General features: G+C 37.3%; 2 protein-coding genes across 2 annotated transcripts; one reads left to right on the top strand and one right to left on the bottom strand.

The window, feature by feature from the left end:
* The first annotated feature begins 11664 nt into the window (after nt 1-11664).
* On the top strand, nt 11665-15854 carry LOC105771674 (uncharacterized). Its single transcript, XM_012593084.2, has 2 exons — nt 11665-11810; nt 14966-15854. The coding sequence occupies exons 1-2, from the start codon at nt 11665-11667 to the stop codon at nt 15852-15854; spliced, it is 1035 nt and encodes a 344-aa protein (XP_012448538.2).
* A 1407-nt stretch (nt 15855-17261) lies between these two features.
* LOC105772478 (uncharacterized) lies at nt 17262-19128 on the bottom strand. Its single transcript, XM_012593744.2, has 4 exons — nt 18928-19128; nt 18719-18841; nt 18346-18402; nt 17262-18186 (listed from the first exon to the last, which is right to left on the bottom strand). The coding sequence occupies exons 1-4, from the start codon at nt 18995-18997 to the stop codon at nt 18140-18142; spliced, it is 297 nt and encodes a 98-aa protein (XP_012449198.1). The 5' UTR covers nt 18998-19128; the 3' UTR covers nt 17262-18139.
* Between the last annotated feature and the right edge of the window lie 491 nt (nt 19129-19619).

The following is a 19619-nucleotide window of genomic DNA, read 5'->3' as shown; positions in this document are numbered from 1 at the left end:
GTATGCACAGAATTTCCATCAAAGATAACACGAAACCAAAGAGAGATGCTCAGAGGCGCCTTAATCCACCGATGATGGAGGTAGTAAAGAAGGAAATCCAGAAAATGTTGGATGCTAGAATGATATACCCAATCTCTGACAGTGATTGGGTTAGCCCGGTTCATGTCGTGCCCAAGAAAACTAGCGTAACAGTGGAAAAAAATTCGTCAGGAGAGCTAGTTCCTACCCGAGTCCAGAATGGATGGAGGGTTTGCATCGACTACAAAAAGTTGAATGTAGCTACCCGAAAGGACCATTTTCCACTTCCCTTCATCGATTAAATGCTCGAGCGATTAGCTGGTAAGACCCATTATTGTTGTCTCAATGGTTATTCAGGATTTTTCCAGATCCCTGTGGCACCTGAAGATCAAGACAAAACAACTTTCACGTGCCCCTTCAGAACGTTTGCATATAGACGAATGCCGTTTGGATTCTGCAATGCTCCAGCCACTTTCCAGAGATGCATGGTGAGCATATTCTCTGATTATGTCGAGAAAATCATTGAAGTCTTCATGGATGACTTCACGGTGTACGGTAACTCTTTTAACGAATGTCTCGATAATCTTACTAAGATATTACAAAGATGCCTAGAATTTAATCTTGTTTTAAATTATGAAAAATGCCACTTCATGGTTGACAAAGGGTTAATTTTGGGTCATATAGTTTCCTCAGAAGGTATTGAGGTCGATAAAGCAAAAATGGATATTATTAACTCATTACCTTACCCCACATCTGTGAGGGAAATTCGTTCGTTTCTTGGGCATGCAGGATTTTACAAACGATTCATAAAAGACTTCTCGAAGATCGTTCAACCACTTTGCAGTCTGTTACAGAAGGATAAAGAATTTAAATTTGACCAGACTTGTAAAGACGCATTTGACGTGCTGAAGCAGAAATTAGTCTCCGCCCGCATAGTGCAACCACCAAATTGGAACTTCCCGTTCGAAATTATGTGTGATGCAAGTGATCGTAGTGTGGGAGCTGTTCTTGGCCAAAGACTAAGGAAAGAGCCTCATGTTATCTACTACGCTTCGAAAACTTTGGATGCTGCCCAAAGCAATTACACAACCAATGAGAAAGAATTATTAGTTGTTGTGTTTACTTTAGATAAATTTAGATCTTACCTGTTGGGAACTAAAGTAATCATCTTTTCTAATCATGCAGCTTTGAAGTATTTAATAGGGAAGAATGAGGCAAAACCTTGACTGATTAGATGGATTCTGCTCCTACAAGAGTTCGATTTTGAAATTCGAGATAAGAAGGGATGCGAAAAATTAGTAGCTAACCATCTGAGTCGATTACAGATTCCAGCAGATGACACACCATTGAAAGATAACTTCCCAGATGAAAACCTGTTTTCAGCAAATGCGGTTCATCCTTGGTATGCAGACATAATAAACTATCTCATCACAGGTACTATACCTTCAGAATTACCAAGGTCTAAAAAAGATAAGATTAAAAAGGATGCTCGATATTACATTTGGGACGATCCCTACCTTTGGAAGCATTGCTCCGATCAGGTAATTCGACGGTGTCTAGCAGAAACAGAGGTACAGTCTATCTTAACTTTTTGTCACTCTTATGCATGTGGAGGACACTTTGGACCTAAACGTACCGCACATGAAATTCTCGAGTGTGGACTATTTTGGCCAAACATATTTCGTGATGCCTTCTTATTCTGCAAAACCTGTGAAAGATGCCAAAAAGTCAGTAACCTTAGTCGTCGAAATGAGATGCCCCTTACTCCTATTCATATTTGCGAAATTTTTATGTGTGGGGCATCGATTTTATGGGTCCTTTTATTTCTTCTTTCAGTAATTTTTATATACTCTTAGTTGTTGATTACGTTTCTAAATGTATAGAGGCGAAAGCCACTCGTAATGATAATGCTAAAACTGTGGTTGACTTTCTTAAAAGTTCTATCTTTTCCAGCTATGGCACTCCACGAGCATTAATCAGTGACAAAGGAACTCATTTCTGCAATAAGCTCGTAAGTGCACTTATGGAGAAGTATGGAGTGACTCAACGAATTTCTACTGCTTACCATCCACAAACAAATGGGCAAGCTGAAGTGTCAAACTGTGAAATCAAGTCCATCTTGGAAAAGAACGTTAAACCTAACATAAAGGATTGGAGCTTGAGATTAAATGACGCACTTTGGGCGCTTACAGGACAGCTTACAAGGGACCAATAGGCATGTCACCTTACCGACTCATTTTTGGTAAACCGTTCCATCTCCCAGTCGAATTAGAGCACAAGGCATTTTGGGCAATTAACCAATGTAATATGGAGATGGAGACTGCAAGAAGGGCTCGAAAGTTGGACATTCAGGAACTTGAGGAAATTAGAAACGATGCATATGAAAATGCTCGAGTTTATAAAGAAAAGACGAAGGCGTTCCACGATAAGATGATCACTAGGAAGCAGTTTTCAATAGGACAAAAAGTTCTACTATACGACTCCACCTTAAAAATTTTCGCTGGTAAGCTTCGATCCAAATGGATAGGTCCATTCATTATAACTAATTTATTCTCGAATGGTGCAGTAGAAATACAAAGTGAAGAAACCTGAAAGTTTTTTAAGGTGAATGGTCAACGACTAAAACCCTTCTACGAGAATTTTCAAACGCACACAATTGAGGAGGTCGTTCTCGAGGAGCCCGGAAGTTGAATAACAGGTCATCGAGCTAACAACGTTAAACAAAGCGCTGTTGGGAGGCAACCCAAATTTTCTTTTCCTTTATGCAAATAAAATTTTTGGTAAAATGAAAAATGAAAATGCATGTCGAGGATTAGTTTTGTCTAAGGAAAGACTTGGTACTTAAGTATGTCCATTGTGACTCACCTCTCTTTCCTGGGAACTTACTTGGTGCATTTATCACGACTATTTTACCAAATATCGTAATTTTAGTTTTTAATTTATTTCTGGAGTTTATAGCTTAGCTAATAATTTTGAAAAAAAAATTTAATTTTAATTTTCCTATTATTATTATTTTTACTATTTTATTTAGTTTCTATTTTTATTTTTGCAGGGAAGCATTCCAAGACAAAAGTAAAATTCCACATGACAACCCACAAATTCTTTTTATTTTTCAGCCAAGGCCCACTCTACATATCCACCATTTTAAAATCAATCCAAGCTAACCCATTAAACCAAACCCAAACCCATCATACCTACCCAAAACCAAAAAAGAAAAAAACAATCAAAATTTAAACCCAAAATTTCCCCCCCAACCGTCCACCCCTTTTCCATTTAAAAAAAATCAAAAAGTCTTACACCCATCAAATCAAACTTTTCACCTAGAAAAAACAACCCCACTACCCCATATTAACTCTCCACTTTTACCCCCCAACCGTCTACTCCTCTCAAGTAAAAAAAAAACTTTCACCAATCAAATCCTATACCTTTCACCCATCACATCATAGCCTTTTCTTTACCCTAAAAAATAAAACAACACACAATCACATTTACCCCCCATTTGACCAGCCAAAGAAAGAAAGATAAAAAAAATATTTTTCAAACTCTACCTTCTTTCTTTTATTTCCCCTTTCTTTCTTCTTCATCTTCAACACCATAACTCAAACCTCCAAGAAAACCACCACCACCGTCCACCACCAAATCATGGTTCGTACACGCGAACGCGCGACGCAAGAATCGCCATCCACCATAAACTGACAACAACACCGATTCACTGCCCCAACATTCGTCATAATTGACCCCGACGAATCTCCTCCCTCTTCGCCACCACAACTGCACCGCCTTAGAAGCAATCGCAGCCCAACTCTGATCACCGTAGTCTACTTACCCCATGAGCCACCCGTTTCGGCCGACCACCATTCCGACAGCCCAGTCGAACCACCTAACTCATCTAACAGTCACGATCGCCCATCTCCCCGACCAAACGTCCATGCACGTCGACCACCACAACTGAGACCTTCGAGAAGAACTCTGCGGTCCCCAAACGATGGTACTGAACCACGTTCAACGCAAAGACAAACCCGAGGCCACCAACAGCCACCTTTGGCCGGTTCATCCGCTCCAACGGCAGATGATACTGAAAATTATGAAAATGAAACGAAAAATCAAGACACTGAGTATCATCCACGAGAGTGAGGTCAATTCCGACAAGGGAGAGGATTCATGCCACCGGAGAACAAATTTCACGGGAATCTAACGTTTACAAACCCGGCACATCAAGCACAATTCGAACAAATCCAACATCGCCCTCTTCTAGTATGTAAACACATGGACTCATTCTCATTATATTCTTTAAATATTGAAGAATCTGTTAATCAATATTTTGATGCTATTGGGTGGACCGATTTTGCTGCCATTGATGAACCTGCATATTATGAGTTGGTTTTTGAATTTTATTCAACATTTTACTTCGACCGTTCTGCTAACACCATAGATACACCTCATGCTGTTAATTTTCGCTTGCTAGGTGTATATTATAATCTATCTATTTCTGAGTTTAATGTTGCTCTGGGATTTGTTAGTGAGGACTATTTAGCAACTGATGACTATTATGACTCATTTCTCGACATACCGCCTGACTTTGATGCTAATGAAGCTTTAGCTTTGTTAACTGAAATGAGACAAATTTCGTACGATCCGAAACGTTGTAAGGACATAGGAATTCATAGCCCCGCACTACGATATATACATCGATTCCTTGCTTTCAATTTTTCAGGACGTAATGATGCGTCTGCCTCTTTAACTAGAACTGAATTATTTTTTCTATGGTGCATGCATTCGGACAGGAAAGTGAAATAGGCTATTGGTTTGCTATTCAGTTTCAGCATGTTTTGCGGTCGAATCGGCCACTAATCTTGGGTACTTACATCACACGTTTAGCCTCCAATTTGAATCCATCAACTATCAATTTTAGTTCTTTAAATTTGGCATACAAAACGGACTCTTTAGATACATACTGCTTGGATTCTATGGGGTTACTTGCCGATACCCCTTCTTCTTTTTATTGTCCCTCCAGGTACAAGAACAGATCGGTCGCATAGAGTGTTCCGATGAAGACACCATCAAGGGCCGAAGCCTCCAAGTTCTGTCGAATCTCGCTTAACCCGAATCGAGGAAGGACTCGACTCTTTACGTACCTTAGTGACAGACGTTCTCACACATCTATGAGAAAACCCTCCACGACATTAAAATACATGGGGAGTTTATTTTCCTTCTTTTACATACTTACTTTTACTTTATATCCTTTAATATTTCATTGGGACAATGTAAAATAAGTAGGGGGAGGGAAACATAAATTGGTTCTAAATTTGCTTATCTGTCATCGCTATTTTTGCATGTTTTTGGTAAAAGGTAAATTTTTTTCTTTTAAGTTGAGATGGTACACTTATGGTTCGACCTATTTAGCTATTTAGTTCTTTAACATAAACTTTTTAATAACCTAGACTAAGTGGGTAGGAAATTTTTAGGAATTATGAGTTTGCTTGACTGCCTAACTTATTGTCTTTCAAAAAAAAAAGAGAAAAAATTATAATAATTCTCCTCTGATATGATTGTTAAGAGTGAAAAATTGGAGCTGTACACCAGACCAAGTAACCGGAATGTGGTGCTTGGGTTGTCATTACATCTCACGTAAAAAGGTTTGTGTGACTGTCTAATTTCTTTGCACTCACTCCGCTAACAAGTTATCATGAGTAGGGCGAAATAACCCGCTTAGAGACGTCTGAATTAAGTAACAGGAACATGGTGCTTGGGTTGTCATCATGTCGCGCGTCAAAAAATTCGAAAATGTCCTAAGTACAATAAATAATAAAATGAAAGGTAAGCCTATCAAGTTCTACTAAATTTTGAAATATATTTACTTACTTCTTAGGCTAGGTTATTTGAGATGTTAATGTTCCAGGATTAAATTGTTGAATTGTACAAATCATGGGGGTCAAGTCCTATTTTGGAGAAAATTTTTCCTTTTGCAGATTCATACAAAATGCTCGAGGACTAGCATAAGCTAAGTAGGGGGATTTGATTAAATGCTAAAATTTCATATTTTATGTAATTAAATTGGTTAATTTATGAGAGTGCACCACTAATTCTCCCATGTTTATATTGAATTTTGTGCGGGAATGCAATTTGGGGCTAAATAGAAGAAAAAGGAAACAATTGGGCTAAATTGAAGAAAGAAGCAAAGAATGAGGGCCAAAATAAAATTTTTCCAAGATTAATTAGCTGAAATTGTTTTTGTTGACTTAGTGAGGAGATTATTTTGGGATTTTTTTTTGTATATCATGGAATATTTTCTTTAATTTTCTATAACTAGTTGGCTCCTAATTTAATAAAGTCACTAGTATAAATAGAGGCTACATTGTTCATTTTATTCATCAATCAAAATATTAAGTTTTTATCTTTCAATTCATTCTCTCCTTTCTCACGTAGCATTGTTGTTTCTTTAGTTTCATTTCCTTCAATTTATTAATTTCCAATAACCAACCACCCATTTACCTTTACTTTCAACTATTCACAATTTATTATTTGTCTTTAGTTTCCTTTACTTTCAGTTCCTAAAATTTCCAGCTTGTTACCACTCATAATTTACAATTTCTTTTCCAAATTCTCTTTTCATTCCCAATAGTCAACCACCCCACTTTAATATATTTTTCCAACTCCCATAATCAATCACGTCACCCATCTTTTCACCCATTTACCTTATTAAATTTATCAAATACCAACATGCCCCAAACCTTAGCCAACTAAACCCATTTTCAGCTTTAGGTCAGATTTAACCTCGTCAAAACCCGTGAGTTACGAACCCGAGCGATTTAACTCCTAAAATTCCAGTACTTATTACTTCTCCGGATTAAGAGTATGATTTTGTCAACTCACAAAGTCAGATCAACACTAAGTCAAAAAAGATGTCGTTTGATTTAGTGTGATTAGACGTACAGTTGGAATTCCGAAAGGAACGTTTCTAATGGTTTTCTGTGAACACATTGGCGTGCCAAGTGGAGATTGCTGTTTGGTTCCGTCAAGGGAAGTAGTAACCGGATTTAAATATCCCACGCGATTGAGGGCATTGGTTCAAGCTTGGCTCTTCTAGAATGCAAAGCTGCCGAAGTTCTAAATCACGAACATTTCGTGGTTGTTCGGTCGGTAAGAGTTAGTTATTGGACGTTCCATAACTCATTTACACAAGGAAGAGTTGGTGTCCGAGGCGTCCTTGGTAGCTATAACTAGCTTATTGGAAAAGAGGAGTTCATCCAATTTCGAGGATCAGTTCAAAGACGAGGAAAATTCGTGCCTAAAGCTGAGCTCATTCTAATTAATTTTTCTTAATATTTATTTCACAGTTTTTATTATTTTGTTTTCAACTTTTACTTTTGATGTTATTTTTCTGTTAATTTCAGGATTTCAAATTTTTATCCCCCCAAACGTCTTGGGCACGACAGTTGCCCTGACATAAATCTGGTCAAGCGAGAAATAATTTACAGTAAACCAGTCTCTGAGGGATCGACCCTACTCCCTATACTGCATAATTTGCAAATTAAGGCATAGGTTTATATTGGTGGATTCGACACGCATCACCAGCAGTGGAATAGGTGGAAGACTGCAAATCCTAGCTCCCTAACCATTAGTGGAATAGGTTAAAGATGGCAAGTCCTACCTTCCTGCATCAACAGTGAAGCAGATCGAAGCCAATGGTCCTATCTCCCTGAAGTTGAAGTGAAGTGGATCGAAACACCCATTCCTATACCACTGAAGATGTAGTAGAATGGAATGAGGCTACGTGAAGAAGAAGAGTACCAAGGTCCAGCACTACCGGGCAAAATTGGCCCTTTTTAGTCTTTGCTTCATTCCCGTTACACGACAATGAGCAAAGAGGGGCAGCTGTAATGGCCCAATATTGCCCGGCCCAAATCAGAAATAAATAAACAAAGTAAATAAAACCAGTATAAAAGCAAAAATGTTAAAAGTCCATTTACAAATAAAGTAGTCCAAATACATCGGCCCAAATCGTTTTAACCCACTAGCCTAGCCCAATGTCCCCAATCCACTAAGCCTAATGCCCATTAGCCAACCCTAGCCTAATAGCCCAACACCAAGCAGCACTCAAAAAACCCTAGGCAGCAAACAACTTCCAAGCGCCGCAGCCACCAAGACCTTCGTCCTCACGTGCCAAGTCTTTGCCCTCGCGCGCGCCTCCGTACGTGCGCCACCGCTACGTGCCACGCCTCCATGCACTGCGTTGAGCCGCGCCACATCACCGTACAGCCTCTGTATACCTGCAAGAAAGACAAACAAATGGAAAAGGCAGAGAAAATCAAGCAAAAAGAATTAAAATCGCCAGCAAATCAGAGAAAATTGAGAGAAAAAACAAAAAAGAGCAAAAAAGAAAGGAGATTTCATTTTTATTTTTATTTTTTTACTCTGTATCTTTTCGGTATATAAACCGATTGCGATTGCAAAAAGGGGGACACGAACATTGTATGCAAACAAAAAAATCAGAAAGCAATAAAAAAATCAAAAAAGTTCAAAGAGGTGATTTTTTTGTTTCTTTTCTTTTCTTTTTCATTCTATTTGATTCTTTGTTTTCTTCTTTGGCACCAAACGAAAATAAAAAGAAGAAGAGAAGAAGTATCTTACCGGAGTAGATGCCATTGGAACCTGGTTTGCTCCGTCTGAATCGGAGTCAGATCGGGTTCATGACTGAGCGGCGCACAAAGGAAGGTCTGCTTAGGGTTTGCAGATCTGTCAAAATGGCTTAGGGCCTTTGTTTTTTTTAATTTTATGCACACTATAAAACGATGCCATTTGAGGTCTTTCTCAGTGGCCCCAAAACGGCGTCGTATTGGGCCATTAACCCGATGACCCGACCCAGATGCGGCATGGAGAGGGATATTTGCGCCACTGGTCCCTCTGTTTTAGCTCATATTTCTAATTATGTTTTCTTTATTTATTAATTTTACCCAATGTGTTTTGGATTCTGCTCACTTTAGTCCTTCTCTCAGCGCAGCATTTCGAGGTGTTGGGATTATTTCCCTTTTGATCCCTCGTATCATTCGCGCTTTTCACTTTTGTCCTTTTTATTTATTTTAATTCTGTTTGTGGTTCTTTAATTTTATTTTAATCGTATTTGACCCCCCTTTGTTTTACTTTATTTTCATTTTTTTCTCTTAGTTTAATTTAATACTTTTGTTATTTGCTTTTTAAATAAGTTCATTAATTAACTTATTATTATTACTGTTGTTAATATCACTAATGTTACTATTATATTAGTATATATATTTATTTACATTTTTGTACATACATTATTTTACTATATAATATTATTTTAAGTGTTAACATTTATATACGATATTATTTTATACATATATGCAATTTATATTAAACTATTTTGATTATATACATGTATATATAATATATTATTGATTTTATGTTATATCTCTTATTTATTTATACATATGTATGATTTGTTTTATTTTAAAAAACCTACATTAATATACTTTGGCTTATTTCAACTTTATATATATTATTATGCATATATATTAACATTTATATTATTATTTATACCAAGGTTACCATTTTATATTTGATTTGTCCAAATTAATACATATATCGTTTTATGTATTTTGGTTTTCTTTAAAGATTTATTTAGATACTATTAATTTATGTAGTATTTACTTTAACTCTATTTTGATTTATTTCAAACTTTCATATATGTGTATTTATTTTATATGTATACTTTCATATATGTGTATATATGTGCGTATATTATTGATTTTTAATTCATTAGCTTTTAAATGCGATATGTACATGTAACCATTGTTCTTATAAGTACGGCTTTATTGGTTTATTAATTGCTTATCGTCTATTAGTGTGCATTTCAATTTACGAATCACCATTTCGCATTGTACGTTATTCTTCCATTGTTTTATTTATTCAAAAGATTACGTTTCATATCATTTAAATGTCAAAAGCATTTTTATCCAATAAGCTTTTGAAATAACGCAAAGTTCGGTATTTGGAATCTTCGGAAGAATTGAGCCTATTGGGTTCTAATTTTTCTCGTCGAATCTAAATAATCAAGAATATCCCTTTTAATCAAAACATAAATAAAAACTCATTCTCGGGAACTCGATACGTCGTGTCCTAATGTATTGGATGTGACATGTCGTTTTCTCGAAATGAAGATTTTAAAAAATAATAAGGGCTATATTCAATGCTAGGAATTCTGAGAAATTGTGCCCTAACGTATTTGGTTTCAATTTTTCATCTGACTTAAAGCAATTGAATATCCCTTTTTAACTTCACCGCAACAGTTTTGAAAATCAAAAGACAAGCTTATTCTCGAGGACTAAAAATGTCGTGTCCTAATGTATTGGGCATAACATTTTATTACTCTGAGACGAGAAGGTCTTTAGCATTCGCCTCGATTTATCCAAGCATCTTTTATAAAATTAACATTAACAAAAAAGGGAAGGATCGTATTTTAAATCTTTTCAAATTCTTGACACTAAGACATTAAACAATTAATTCGGTACCAATTTTGGGCGTTACTAGGGTGCTAACCCTTCCTCGTGCGTAACCGACTCTCGAACCTGTTTTCTCAAAATTCGCAGACCTAAAATTATTTTCAAGGTGATCCGATCACACCCCAATAAAAGATCGGTGGCGACTCCCATTCCATTTCCAAAGTCGATCCCCATTTTTTCAAACATAAAAATGGTTTCGACAAGGCCTATTCAGATGAGTATCTACGAAACCCCAGCTCATTGCTACAGTATTGAGGAGGAGGCAAAAGACGATCATCCTTGGTATCAGAGTATCCTATAGTATGTGAAGAATCGGGAGTACCCTAGTTAAGCAACCGAGAACGACAAGAGAACTCTGAGAAGAATAGACATTGAATATGTCTTAGATGGGGAAGTGTTATACAAAAGAAGGAAGGATCAAGTACTGTTAAGATGTGTGGATGCTGTGGAAGCCAAGAAAATTTTGGAGGAAGTCCATGAGGGTATCTGTGGGACACACGCCAACGGTTTCACGATGGTCAGACAGATCATGAGATTCGGGTATTATTGGTCCACCATGGAAGAAGATTGCATTGATTATGCCAAAAAGTGTCACAAATGCCAAATTTACGGAGACAAAATACACGCGCCTCCTTCACTTCTTCACATCATGACCTCTCCTTGGCCGTTTTCCATGTGGGGTATGGATGTTATTGGGCCAATATCACCAAAGGCTTCTAATGGGCATCGCTTCATCTTCGTGGTCATTGATTACTTTACCAAGTGGGTGGAAAATGTTTCATACGCAAATGTCACGAAGTCAGCAGTCAGGAAATTCTTAAAAAAGGAGATCATTTGTCGATATGGAATGCCAGAGAAAATCATATCCGACAATGCGTTGAATTTGAACAATAGCACAATAGCTGAAGTTTGCAGCCAATTTAAAATCAAACATCATAACTCATCGCCGTATCGTCCAAAAATGAATGGTGCAGTGGAGGCGGCCAATAAGAACATTAAAAGAATTATGGGGAAAATGACTGAAACTTACAAGGATTGGCATGAGAAGTTATCATTTGCTCTCCTTGCCTATCGGACATCAATTAAAACTTCTACCGGTGCAACATCATTTTCTCTAGTTTATGGAATGGAGGCAGTATTACCCATTGAAGTTGAGATCCCTTCTCTACGGGTGTTATCTGAACTACAGTTGGACGAAGCCGAATGGGTCCAATCTCGTTACGATCAGTTGAACCTAATAGAAGAAAAGAGGTTAAATGTTATCCGCCATGGGTAGATGTACCAGAAACGAATGATGCGAGCCTATAATAAAAAGGTTCGCCCCAGAGAATTTCGTGAAGGGGACTTGGTGCTAAAAAAGATTCTTCCTATGCAAAAAGACTTTAGAGAAAAACGGATGCCAAATTGGGTCCTTATATTGTGAAGAAGGCCTTTTCCGGTGGAGCTTTGATCCTAAGTGAGATGAATGGTAAAAGTTTACCAAATCCTGTAAACGCAGACTCCGTCAAGAAATACTTCACTTGAAAGAAAAGGGAACCAAAGTGAAAACCCGCAAAGGGCACTTTGCTCCCTAAAAAAAACTTTTGGAGAGGCCAAGGTGAAGACCCGCAAAGGGCGCCTTGAGACCAAATGGGACTTAAGTCAAAAACCCGAAAAGGGCGGCTCAAGTATTGATCGAAATGGGGCACGAGGTGAGTTGAGCTGCTCAAATTTTGATTGGGGCATATGATGATCTTGCTTTACCTGAACCAATAAGAAAGGGTACGCGACATCTTGGAGCATTGACAAAGTACTGCAGATCCCCTAAACACATATCAAACTCAAAATGGCCTTCAGAAAGTTTGTACAGAGAAATTCAAGCTGCGATAACTAGGGCACCTAGTTCTTATTTTATTAAATGTGTTATCCTTGCAAATACCTTTCTCTTCTTGTTAAGATACTCATTCTCAATCAACTTTTTGTTATTCTTTCTTCGTTATCCTCGATGCTTTATTTCTTCCGAGCTATGTTCATAACCAACTTTATTCTTATCCATTATTATGATCTTTTTGTAAGCATGTTGCATTGGAATAATGATTAATGGACTAATAAAACTTTCACAAAGGAAGTTTCGCATATTACTCTGAAAAGTTTCTAAATAATAAGAGCCTGAAACAGGACCATTGTTTAGAATGCTCCAAGTTTAAAGGTTGGAAATTTAGGAAGGAAGAATCTAAATTTGGACTTGCTCTTTGGATTTTGTTGTCAAAAACATTGATTGAACAAAATGACAAGATGCCATGTTGGTGGCAAAACTTAAATAAACAGGCAAACAATGATTATCAGGCAATAAGAGGAGGTTTCCTCGAAGAAGAAAGCCTTCATTTGAGTGTAAGACTTTGGTATGTCACCCTGAGAATGGCGTAAGGGACCAAAGAGATTTAGATCCCGTATCCTGGAATTGTGATAAGAGATGATTGAGAAAAGCCTTCATTTGAGTATATATTTATACCATCGAGCTGTAGTGGGAGAATAATGGTACAATTTTTGCATCCCAGTGGATTGAACGTTGAAGTTCATAGTGGGGGCAATCCGACTAGGTGTTTCTTTGGAGACGTCAGTTGAGAGGGAAGGCATTACAGCGTTTCGGTGATAAAGCATTAATAAATTTCGTACAATAATAACTTAAGCAATAAAGCAAAATTGTTGTAAAAAAATGACATTCTGCATTCATGCAAACATCATACATACCTAGTTAGGAGCATTTGACTCATTCTGATCATGACATCCTAATCACTAGGCATAATTAAGTTCATAAAATGAATTATACAGGTCATGTTCCCCAAAGAACAGATCCGTGAAATCACAAAAACCTAGCTCCCTGACCAGCAGTAGAATAGGTGGAAGACTGTAAGTCCTAGTTCCCTGAAAAGCAGTGGAATAGGTGGAAGATTGCAAGTCCTAGCTCCCTGACCAGCAGTGGAATAGGAAGAAGAAATCACAAGCCCTAGTTCCTTGACCAGCAAGGGAATAGGTGGAAGATTGCAAGTCCTAGCTCCCTGACCAGTAAGGGAATAGGTTGTGTTCAATGCTAGGAATTTTGAGGAATCGTGCCCTAACGTATTGGGTTTCAATTTTTCATCTGATTTCAAGCAATTGAATACCCCTTTTAAACTTCAAGAATTTTGAAAATCAAAAGACAAGCTCATTCTCAAGGACTAAAAATGTCGTGTCCTAATGTATTGGGTATGACATTTTATTACTCTGAGATGAGATGGTCTTTAGTATTCACCTCGATTTATCCAAGCATCCTTTGTAAAATTAACATTAATAAAAAAGGAAGGATCGTATTTTAAAATCTTTTTAAATTTTCAACATTAAGACATTAAACAATCAATTCGGTACCAATTTTGGGCGTTATGAGGGTGCTAACCCTTCCTCCTGCATAATCGACTCCTGAACCTATTTTCTCAAAATTCGTAGACCTAAAATCGTTTTCAAGGTGATCCAATCACACATCTTTAAAAGATCGGTGGCGACTCCCCATTTTTGTTTTTTTAAAGTCGACAACAAAAACTTTTTTTTATGTTTTTCAAAAAAGGGTGGTTTCGACAGCCTAGCGACTCCACTGGGGACACCAAGAGAGCCAAGCCGTAAAATGGATTGTTTTTGTCTTATTATTGAAAATTGAAGATTTAATTTAAAAAATTACAATCCTCTCATTGCATTTGTGTGTGGTACGATTATTGTAAATTAAGTTTTATATCCTGGCATCACATTGCATAAGACTGTCAGTCTTACCCTCTTAAGTGGGAGTGAGAAACTAGTCCTTCGTGAGGTTTTCACCTCCGTGCAGGATAGTGAATCGCTTCCGGGATACATCCATACCTATGTCTTCGTGAGATTTTCATCTCCATATAGCCATAGGGAAATGTATTCCCCCGAATCGAACTCGGTCCGTATGAGCCTATAATGGGTGAGGATCGAGGAATCTACTGGTTCGGGTACCTCAACTGTAGAACCAAGCCGCATATAGAAAACACTAGGAGCCCACCCTTGATCATACTGCAGAAACCCTAGCGGTTACCCAGATAGATGTTCGATTCTTTTATTTACTTGAAGTTATGTTTTTGTATATTGCACTAACTTATGGTATTTTTGCTATGTTTTCATGTCACTTCATATTCAAAAGAGTGTCGATTCAAGTTCGATTACTAAACTAGAAAGTTTGGCATAGAGAACGGATTTCTTGATAAAGTAGAGGACAATGCTGTTGTTCGTATGTGATCAGAGAAAACACAATTAGAGAAAGGAGATAGTCTAGCTGGGGAACACACGTCGGAGTTGTGGGACTACACCCGTATCAGCGTAACTCAAAATAACCTTCAGGAATTAAAGGTAATATAGGATCACTGGAATGACGAAACTAAGCAATTGTTCAACTCTAGTTATGGGAATTTACCTTATCTACTCGACATTAAGGCAGATGAGCATCTGTTTCGGGCTTTCGCTCAGTATTGGAACCCCGCGTATAGTTGTTTTACCTTCGGAAGGGTTGATTTAGTGCCCACTATAGAGGAATATACAGCTTTGCTTCGTTGCCCGAAGATCCAAGTTGATAAAGTCTACTCTAGAGCCGTTAATGTCCCAACCTTTGTAAAGAAGTTGATAAACGTCACCGGAATGAGTGAGCAGTGGGTCACAGCACGGATCAAGCAGAAGGGGGAAAGCAAATGCATCCCTTGGAAAATCCTGCAAGAGCTGATTTTGGCGCACCCTGATGCGAGAAAAAAAGTCGACATCTTTGCTTTGAGCATTTATGGGCTAGTAATTTTTCCTAGGGCCCTAAGGCACATAGATGAGGCGACCTCTAACCTCTTTGACCGACTTGATAAGAGGGTTACACCAGTTCCGACAATTTTAGCAGAAACCTTCAGGTCGCTGAATGCATGTCGAAGGACGGGCAAAGGCAAATTCATCGGATGTGTGCAGCTTCTACTTGCATGGTTCCACAGTCATTTTTGGAAAATTGATAAGGTTTCGTATCGAGTGTTTTCTGAAAGTTATTCGCCATTAAAAGAGATAGCAGCTACACCAAGAAGAGATGACATCTTGGAAGAGAAATGGTTGGTCATTCTTCAGAGTCTTCATGAGGAGGACATAGAGTGGAGAGCCCCGTGGTTGCTTTCGGATGAGATCTTGTACCGATGTGGTAATTTTGATTGGGTCCCATTACTTGGAATCTGGGGAGCTGTTGGGTATGCTCCATTGATGGTGCTAAGACAGTACAGGTCAAGGCAGTTTATTCCTGCGACCCAAGGTTTAGCTGAGTTCTAATTCTCGTACAAGGACAATGGCTATAAAAAGAAAATTCGAGAGATAACCAGTGCATGGAATCAAACTCGACGGATGAAGAGATTACGCGCGAGAAAGGTATTAGCACCCTCGCGACGCCCAAAATTGGTATCTCGTTAAACGCGCGTTGTCTTAATTTTAAAAAATACGAGTTCAATTTAATATTTAATCGTGATTCGATTGAAACACGAGAAATTTTTTAACATGAAGAATTTTGAAGCAGAATTTTTTTTTTAAAAAAACGAAAATTTTTGAAACACGAAAATTTTATAAACACGATTTTTCAAAATACGAGAAGATTTTTTTAACACAAAAATTTTAAAACACTAACATTTGTAAAACACGAAAACTCTTGAAAATGCTAAAAGTCGAAAATTTTGAAATACGAGTAATATTTGAAAATACGAAAATTTGAAACACGAATTTTTTTTTAAAAACGTACCGTATTTAACACAAAACTATGATATTCACCCCTACATGGCGATGAAATCATCGAATTAGTGTTAAATTGATCCAATTTGATATTTAATCGGGATTCTAATAAAACACGAGAATTTTTATTAAAATACGAGGAATTTTGAATATTTTCGATTTTTAGAAGGGCGTCTCGTATTTAACACGAGTCATCGATATTCACCCAACATAGCGATGAAATCAACGGCTCGATGCTAAACCGGTTCGTTGCCTTGTGCATTAAAAATAATTTTTGTTTTTTTTTTATTTTTTAACATACAAATAAAAATCACAATAATATTTCTAAAGAATAAATTATTTTAAAAAAAATGCTAATTTAATTTAAATAAGATAATATTTAAATAAATGAACTAGAGTAAAAAGATTAAAAAAAATTTACCAAAAGCCCTTTCCTTTTTCCTTCTTTTTCTTTTTTCCTTTTTTCCCTTTTTTTTTCTGTAGATTGGGCCGCTGCGAATCGGGCCTGCTTCACTGCTGTTGGGCTGCACTGGCGGACTGGGCCTGCTGGACTGGAGGCTGCTGGCCTGTTGCGTCTGGGCTACAGGATGCTGGGCTGCTACTATTTTGGGCTTCTGCTACTGGATCAGCCCACTGCTTCTGCACTAATCTGCTGCTGCTATTTTTTTTTTCTGGACAGGCTTGCTATTTTGGGGCTGCTGGAGCGCGGGTCGGGTCGGGTCGGTGCGAGTCTGGTCGGGTCGACCCGGCTGGTTTTAAAATATTTTTTTTCTTTTTTTTCTATTTTCTTTCCCTTTTTCTTTCTTTCTTTCTTTTTTCTTTCTTTTTCGGGTCACCCCTAGCCCCCTTTTTTTTTGCCGCCGTTGATACCTCCGGCGCACGGTGGTGGGACAAGCGGCGGTGCTTCCCTTCTCCTCCTCTCTTCCTTCTCTTCCTTCTCTTCCTTCTTCTTTGCTGTTTGGGTTGTTTTTTTTTTTATGGCTTTTTGGTTTTCTTCTTGCTTGTTCGTGTAGGTACAAAGGCGGTGAGGGGATGCCGACGCACGGCGGTGAGCACGGTGGTGGTGAAGGCGGCGGTGGAGGCCCTTTTGCTTGCTGCTGTTTGAATTTTTGCTCAAAAAAACCGTTTCTTTTGCTGGTTTTTCTCTGTTTTGGTTGCTGAAAATCCCCCCTCCCTTCTCTTCAATTTTTTCTTTTTAAAAGCTCCAAATTTTGTCCTCTTTCTCATTGTTTGTAGGTGGCAGAGGAGCCATGATGGCCTAGGGGGGCTGCTGGAGTAGCTCGGCTGGGAGGGGTACGCTCGGCTGCTGCAGCGGCGATTAGACAAGTCCAGAAGGACTAAATTGCATAGGATGCAAAGCTTCTGGGGCAAAAGTGTAATTTTAGCAAAATATGGGCCAAAATGTAATTTCTTGAGAGTTTAGGGGTCAAAGTGAAATTTTCAGAAAGTCTAGGGGTCGAAATATAATTTTATAAAGTTTTGGGGTCAAAATGTAAATTTTAGAAAAGTTTGGGGTCAAAATGTAAATTTTGAAAAGTACAGGGGTTAAAATGCAAAAAAATAAAAAAATAAAAAATTTCTTTTTTTTTTTCAAACACGAAATTAATCTCGAACAAAATTCAGTGATTACAGTACTCTTATTGTAATCGACTTAATGGTGGTCATCTTTTATAAATACAAATTTGTCATCACACAAGTTTAAAAGAAAGTAAAAAAAAAAAAAAAGCTGATCATTTCATCATTCAATTTTAAACATTTAAGAAAGGTATAGGTTTTCTGTCTGGCCATGATTCTATTTTCTCAAAGCACTTGACAGGTACCACCCCATCAAAACCTTAAGTCAATATCACTTTGTTGTCTGAAATGTAAAGCTTCATGCCTTCTGCAGTCATCAAGAAAACAAGCGAAGACAACTTAAGAACCGTAGTTTGGCAAGAACAAATCAATATATGTTCGGCCACGACTCTAAAGAAAAGTGAGAAAGATGACTTGCTTCTTTCATGATTCTATGAACCGAAGCAATGACTGCAAGCATGCTTACCTTCCAAAGCTTTTCTAACATCAAGATAGATCAAAACGTTAACATCTCGTCTCATACCTGAAGAGGGTAAAAGATACAAATCATCATAAGCCCTCTACAGCATTTAGATTCACTAAAACTCAATTTATGCCGATTAGTGCTTGTCATTTCCCATTATCGCTTAAAATTCACGTTTTATATCGGCACCTTAATAATCCCCTTTCATAATCTTTAGCATGAATCCTATGGTGAAATGTAGATAACAAGCATAACAACACCCCTAAGCAGTTTGTCACGTATACAGTGCTGGCATATTAAAAATAGAGAGTAAAATGAAGGAGTTCGTATGTCAAAGTTCAGAGGAACAGTAAAGAGAAATTTCATGATATCTCACCACTTGTCACTTCACCGTCAGTCGGCAAGCCACTTGAGAAGTGAACATGCAATCTTTTCATGCGCTTCAAACCCGACTCCAAAATTGATTCCAAATTCCTCTTATAGGTTCCATGTACGCAAACTATCATCTCAGGGAAAATCAAGAGGATTATGCAAAATAAAAGGCATAAAGAAAGTCCATAAATCTAAGAGACATGATGTTCTTACATTGCACTTCATCAGCTGAAAGTATTTGTTTTAATAATCTTTCGGACTCAACTGTCTGCCAACGTGACATACAATATCTTCCTTAGAAGTGCATAGACATAAATAAAGATGCTCAAAACAACAGCTAAAAATAATCTAAGGTGACAATTCAGATAAAGCATGAAGAAATTAATAAATTTTTAAGAAAGATTCATCACCATGACGGTATGTAGGGGTGAGCATTCGATCGAATCGAATCAAATCGAATCGAAAATTTTCGAGTTAATCGAGTTTTCGAATCTTATTTTATCATCCTAAATTTATTTGAAGTTTTCTCGAATCGAGTCGAGTGAGATGGAATTCGAATCGAATCGAATCGAATATATTTGTTCGAGTTAAATTTTAAAAAATAATTTTTGGTCCTTATAACCATTGTCACCCATCATAATAAAATTTGTCCACCTTAATCAATTTTTTTATTAACTTTCAACACTTCATAATTTATTTATTAATTTTTTATATATTGGTTAGCTTCTTTGCTTGCTTAGTTGTTTCAATTATCTTGATTCTTGTCACTATGTATTTTAGAATTAAAAATATATTAAATGTAAAATATGATTTTTTAATAAAAGTTATTTTAAAAATAAAATGTGAAATTGATACCAATATAAAATTTTAACACGAATATTTTATGGCATAATTAATAATTCAAT

The sequence above is a fragment of the Gossypium raimondii genome, chromosome 6, assembly GCF_025698545.1.
Source record: "Gossypium raimondii isolate GPD5lz chromosome 6, ASM2569854v1, whole genome shotgun sequence".
NCBI lineage: Eukaryota > Viridiplantae > Streptophyta > Magnoliopsida > Malvales > Malvaceae > Gossypium > Gossypium raimondii.
Note: the sequence above shows the minus strand (reverse complement) of the source record. Positions and strands in the feature narration are given on the sequence as shown.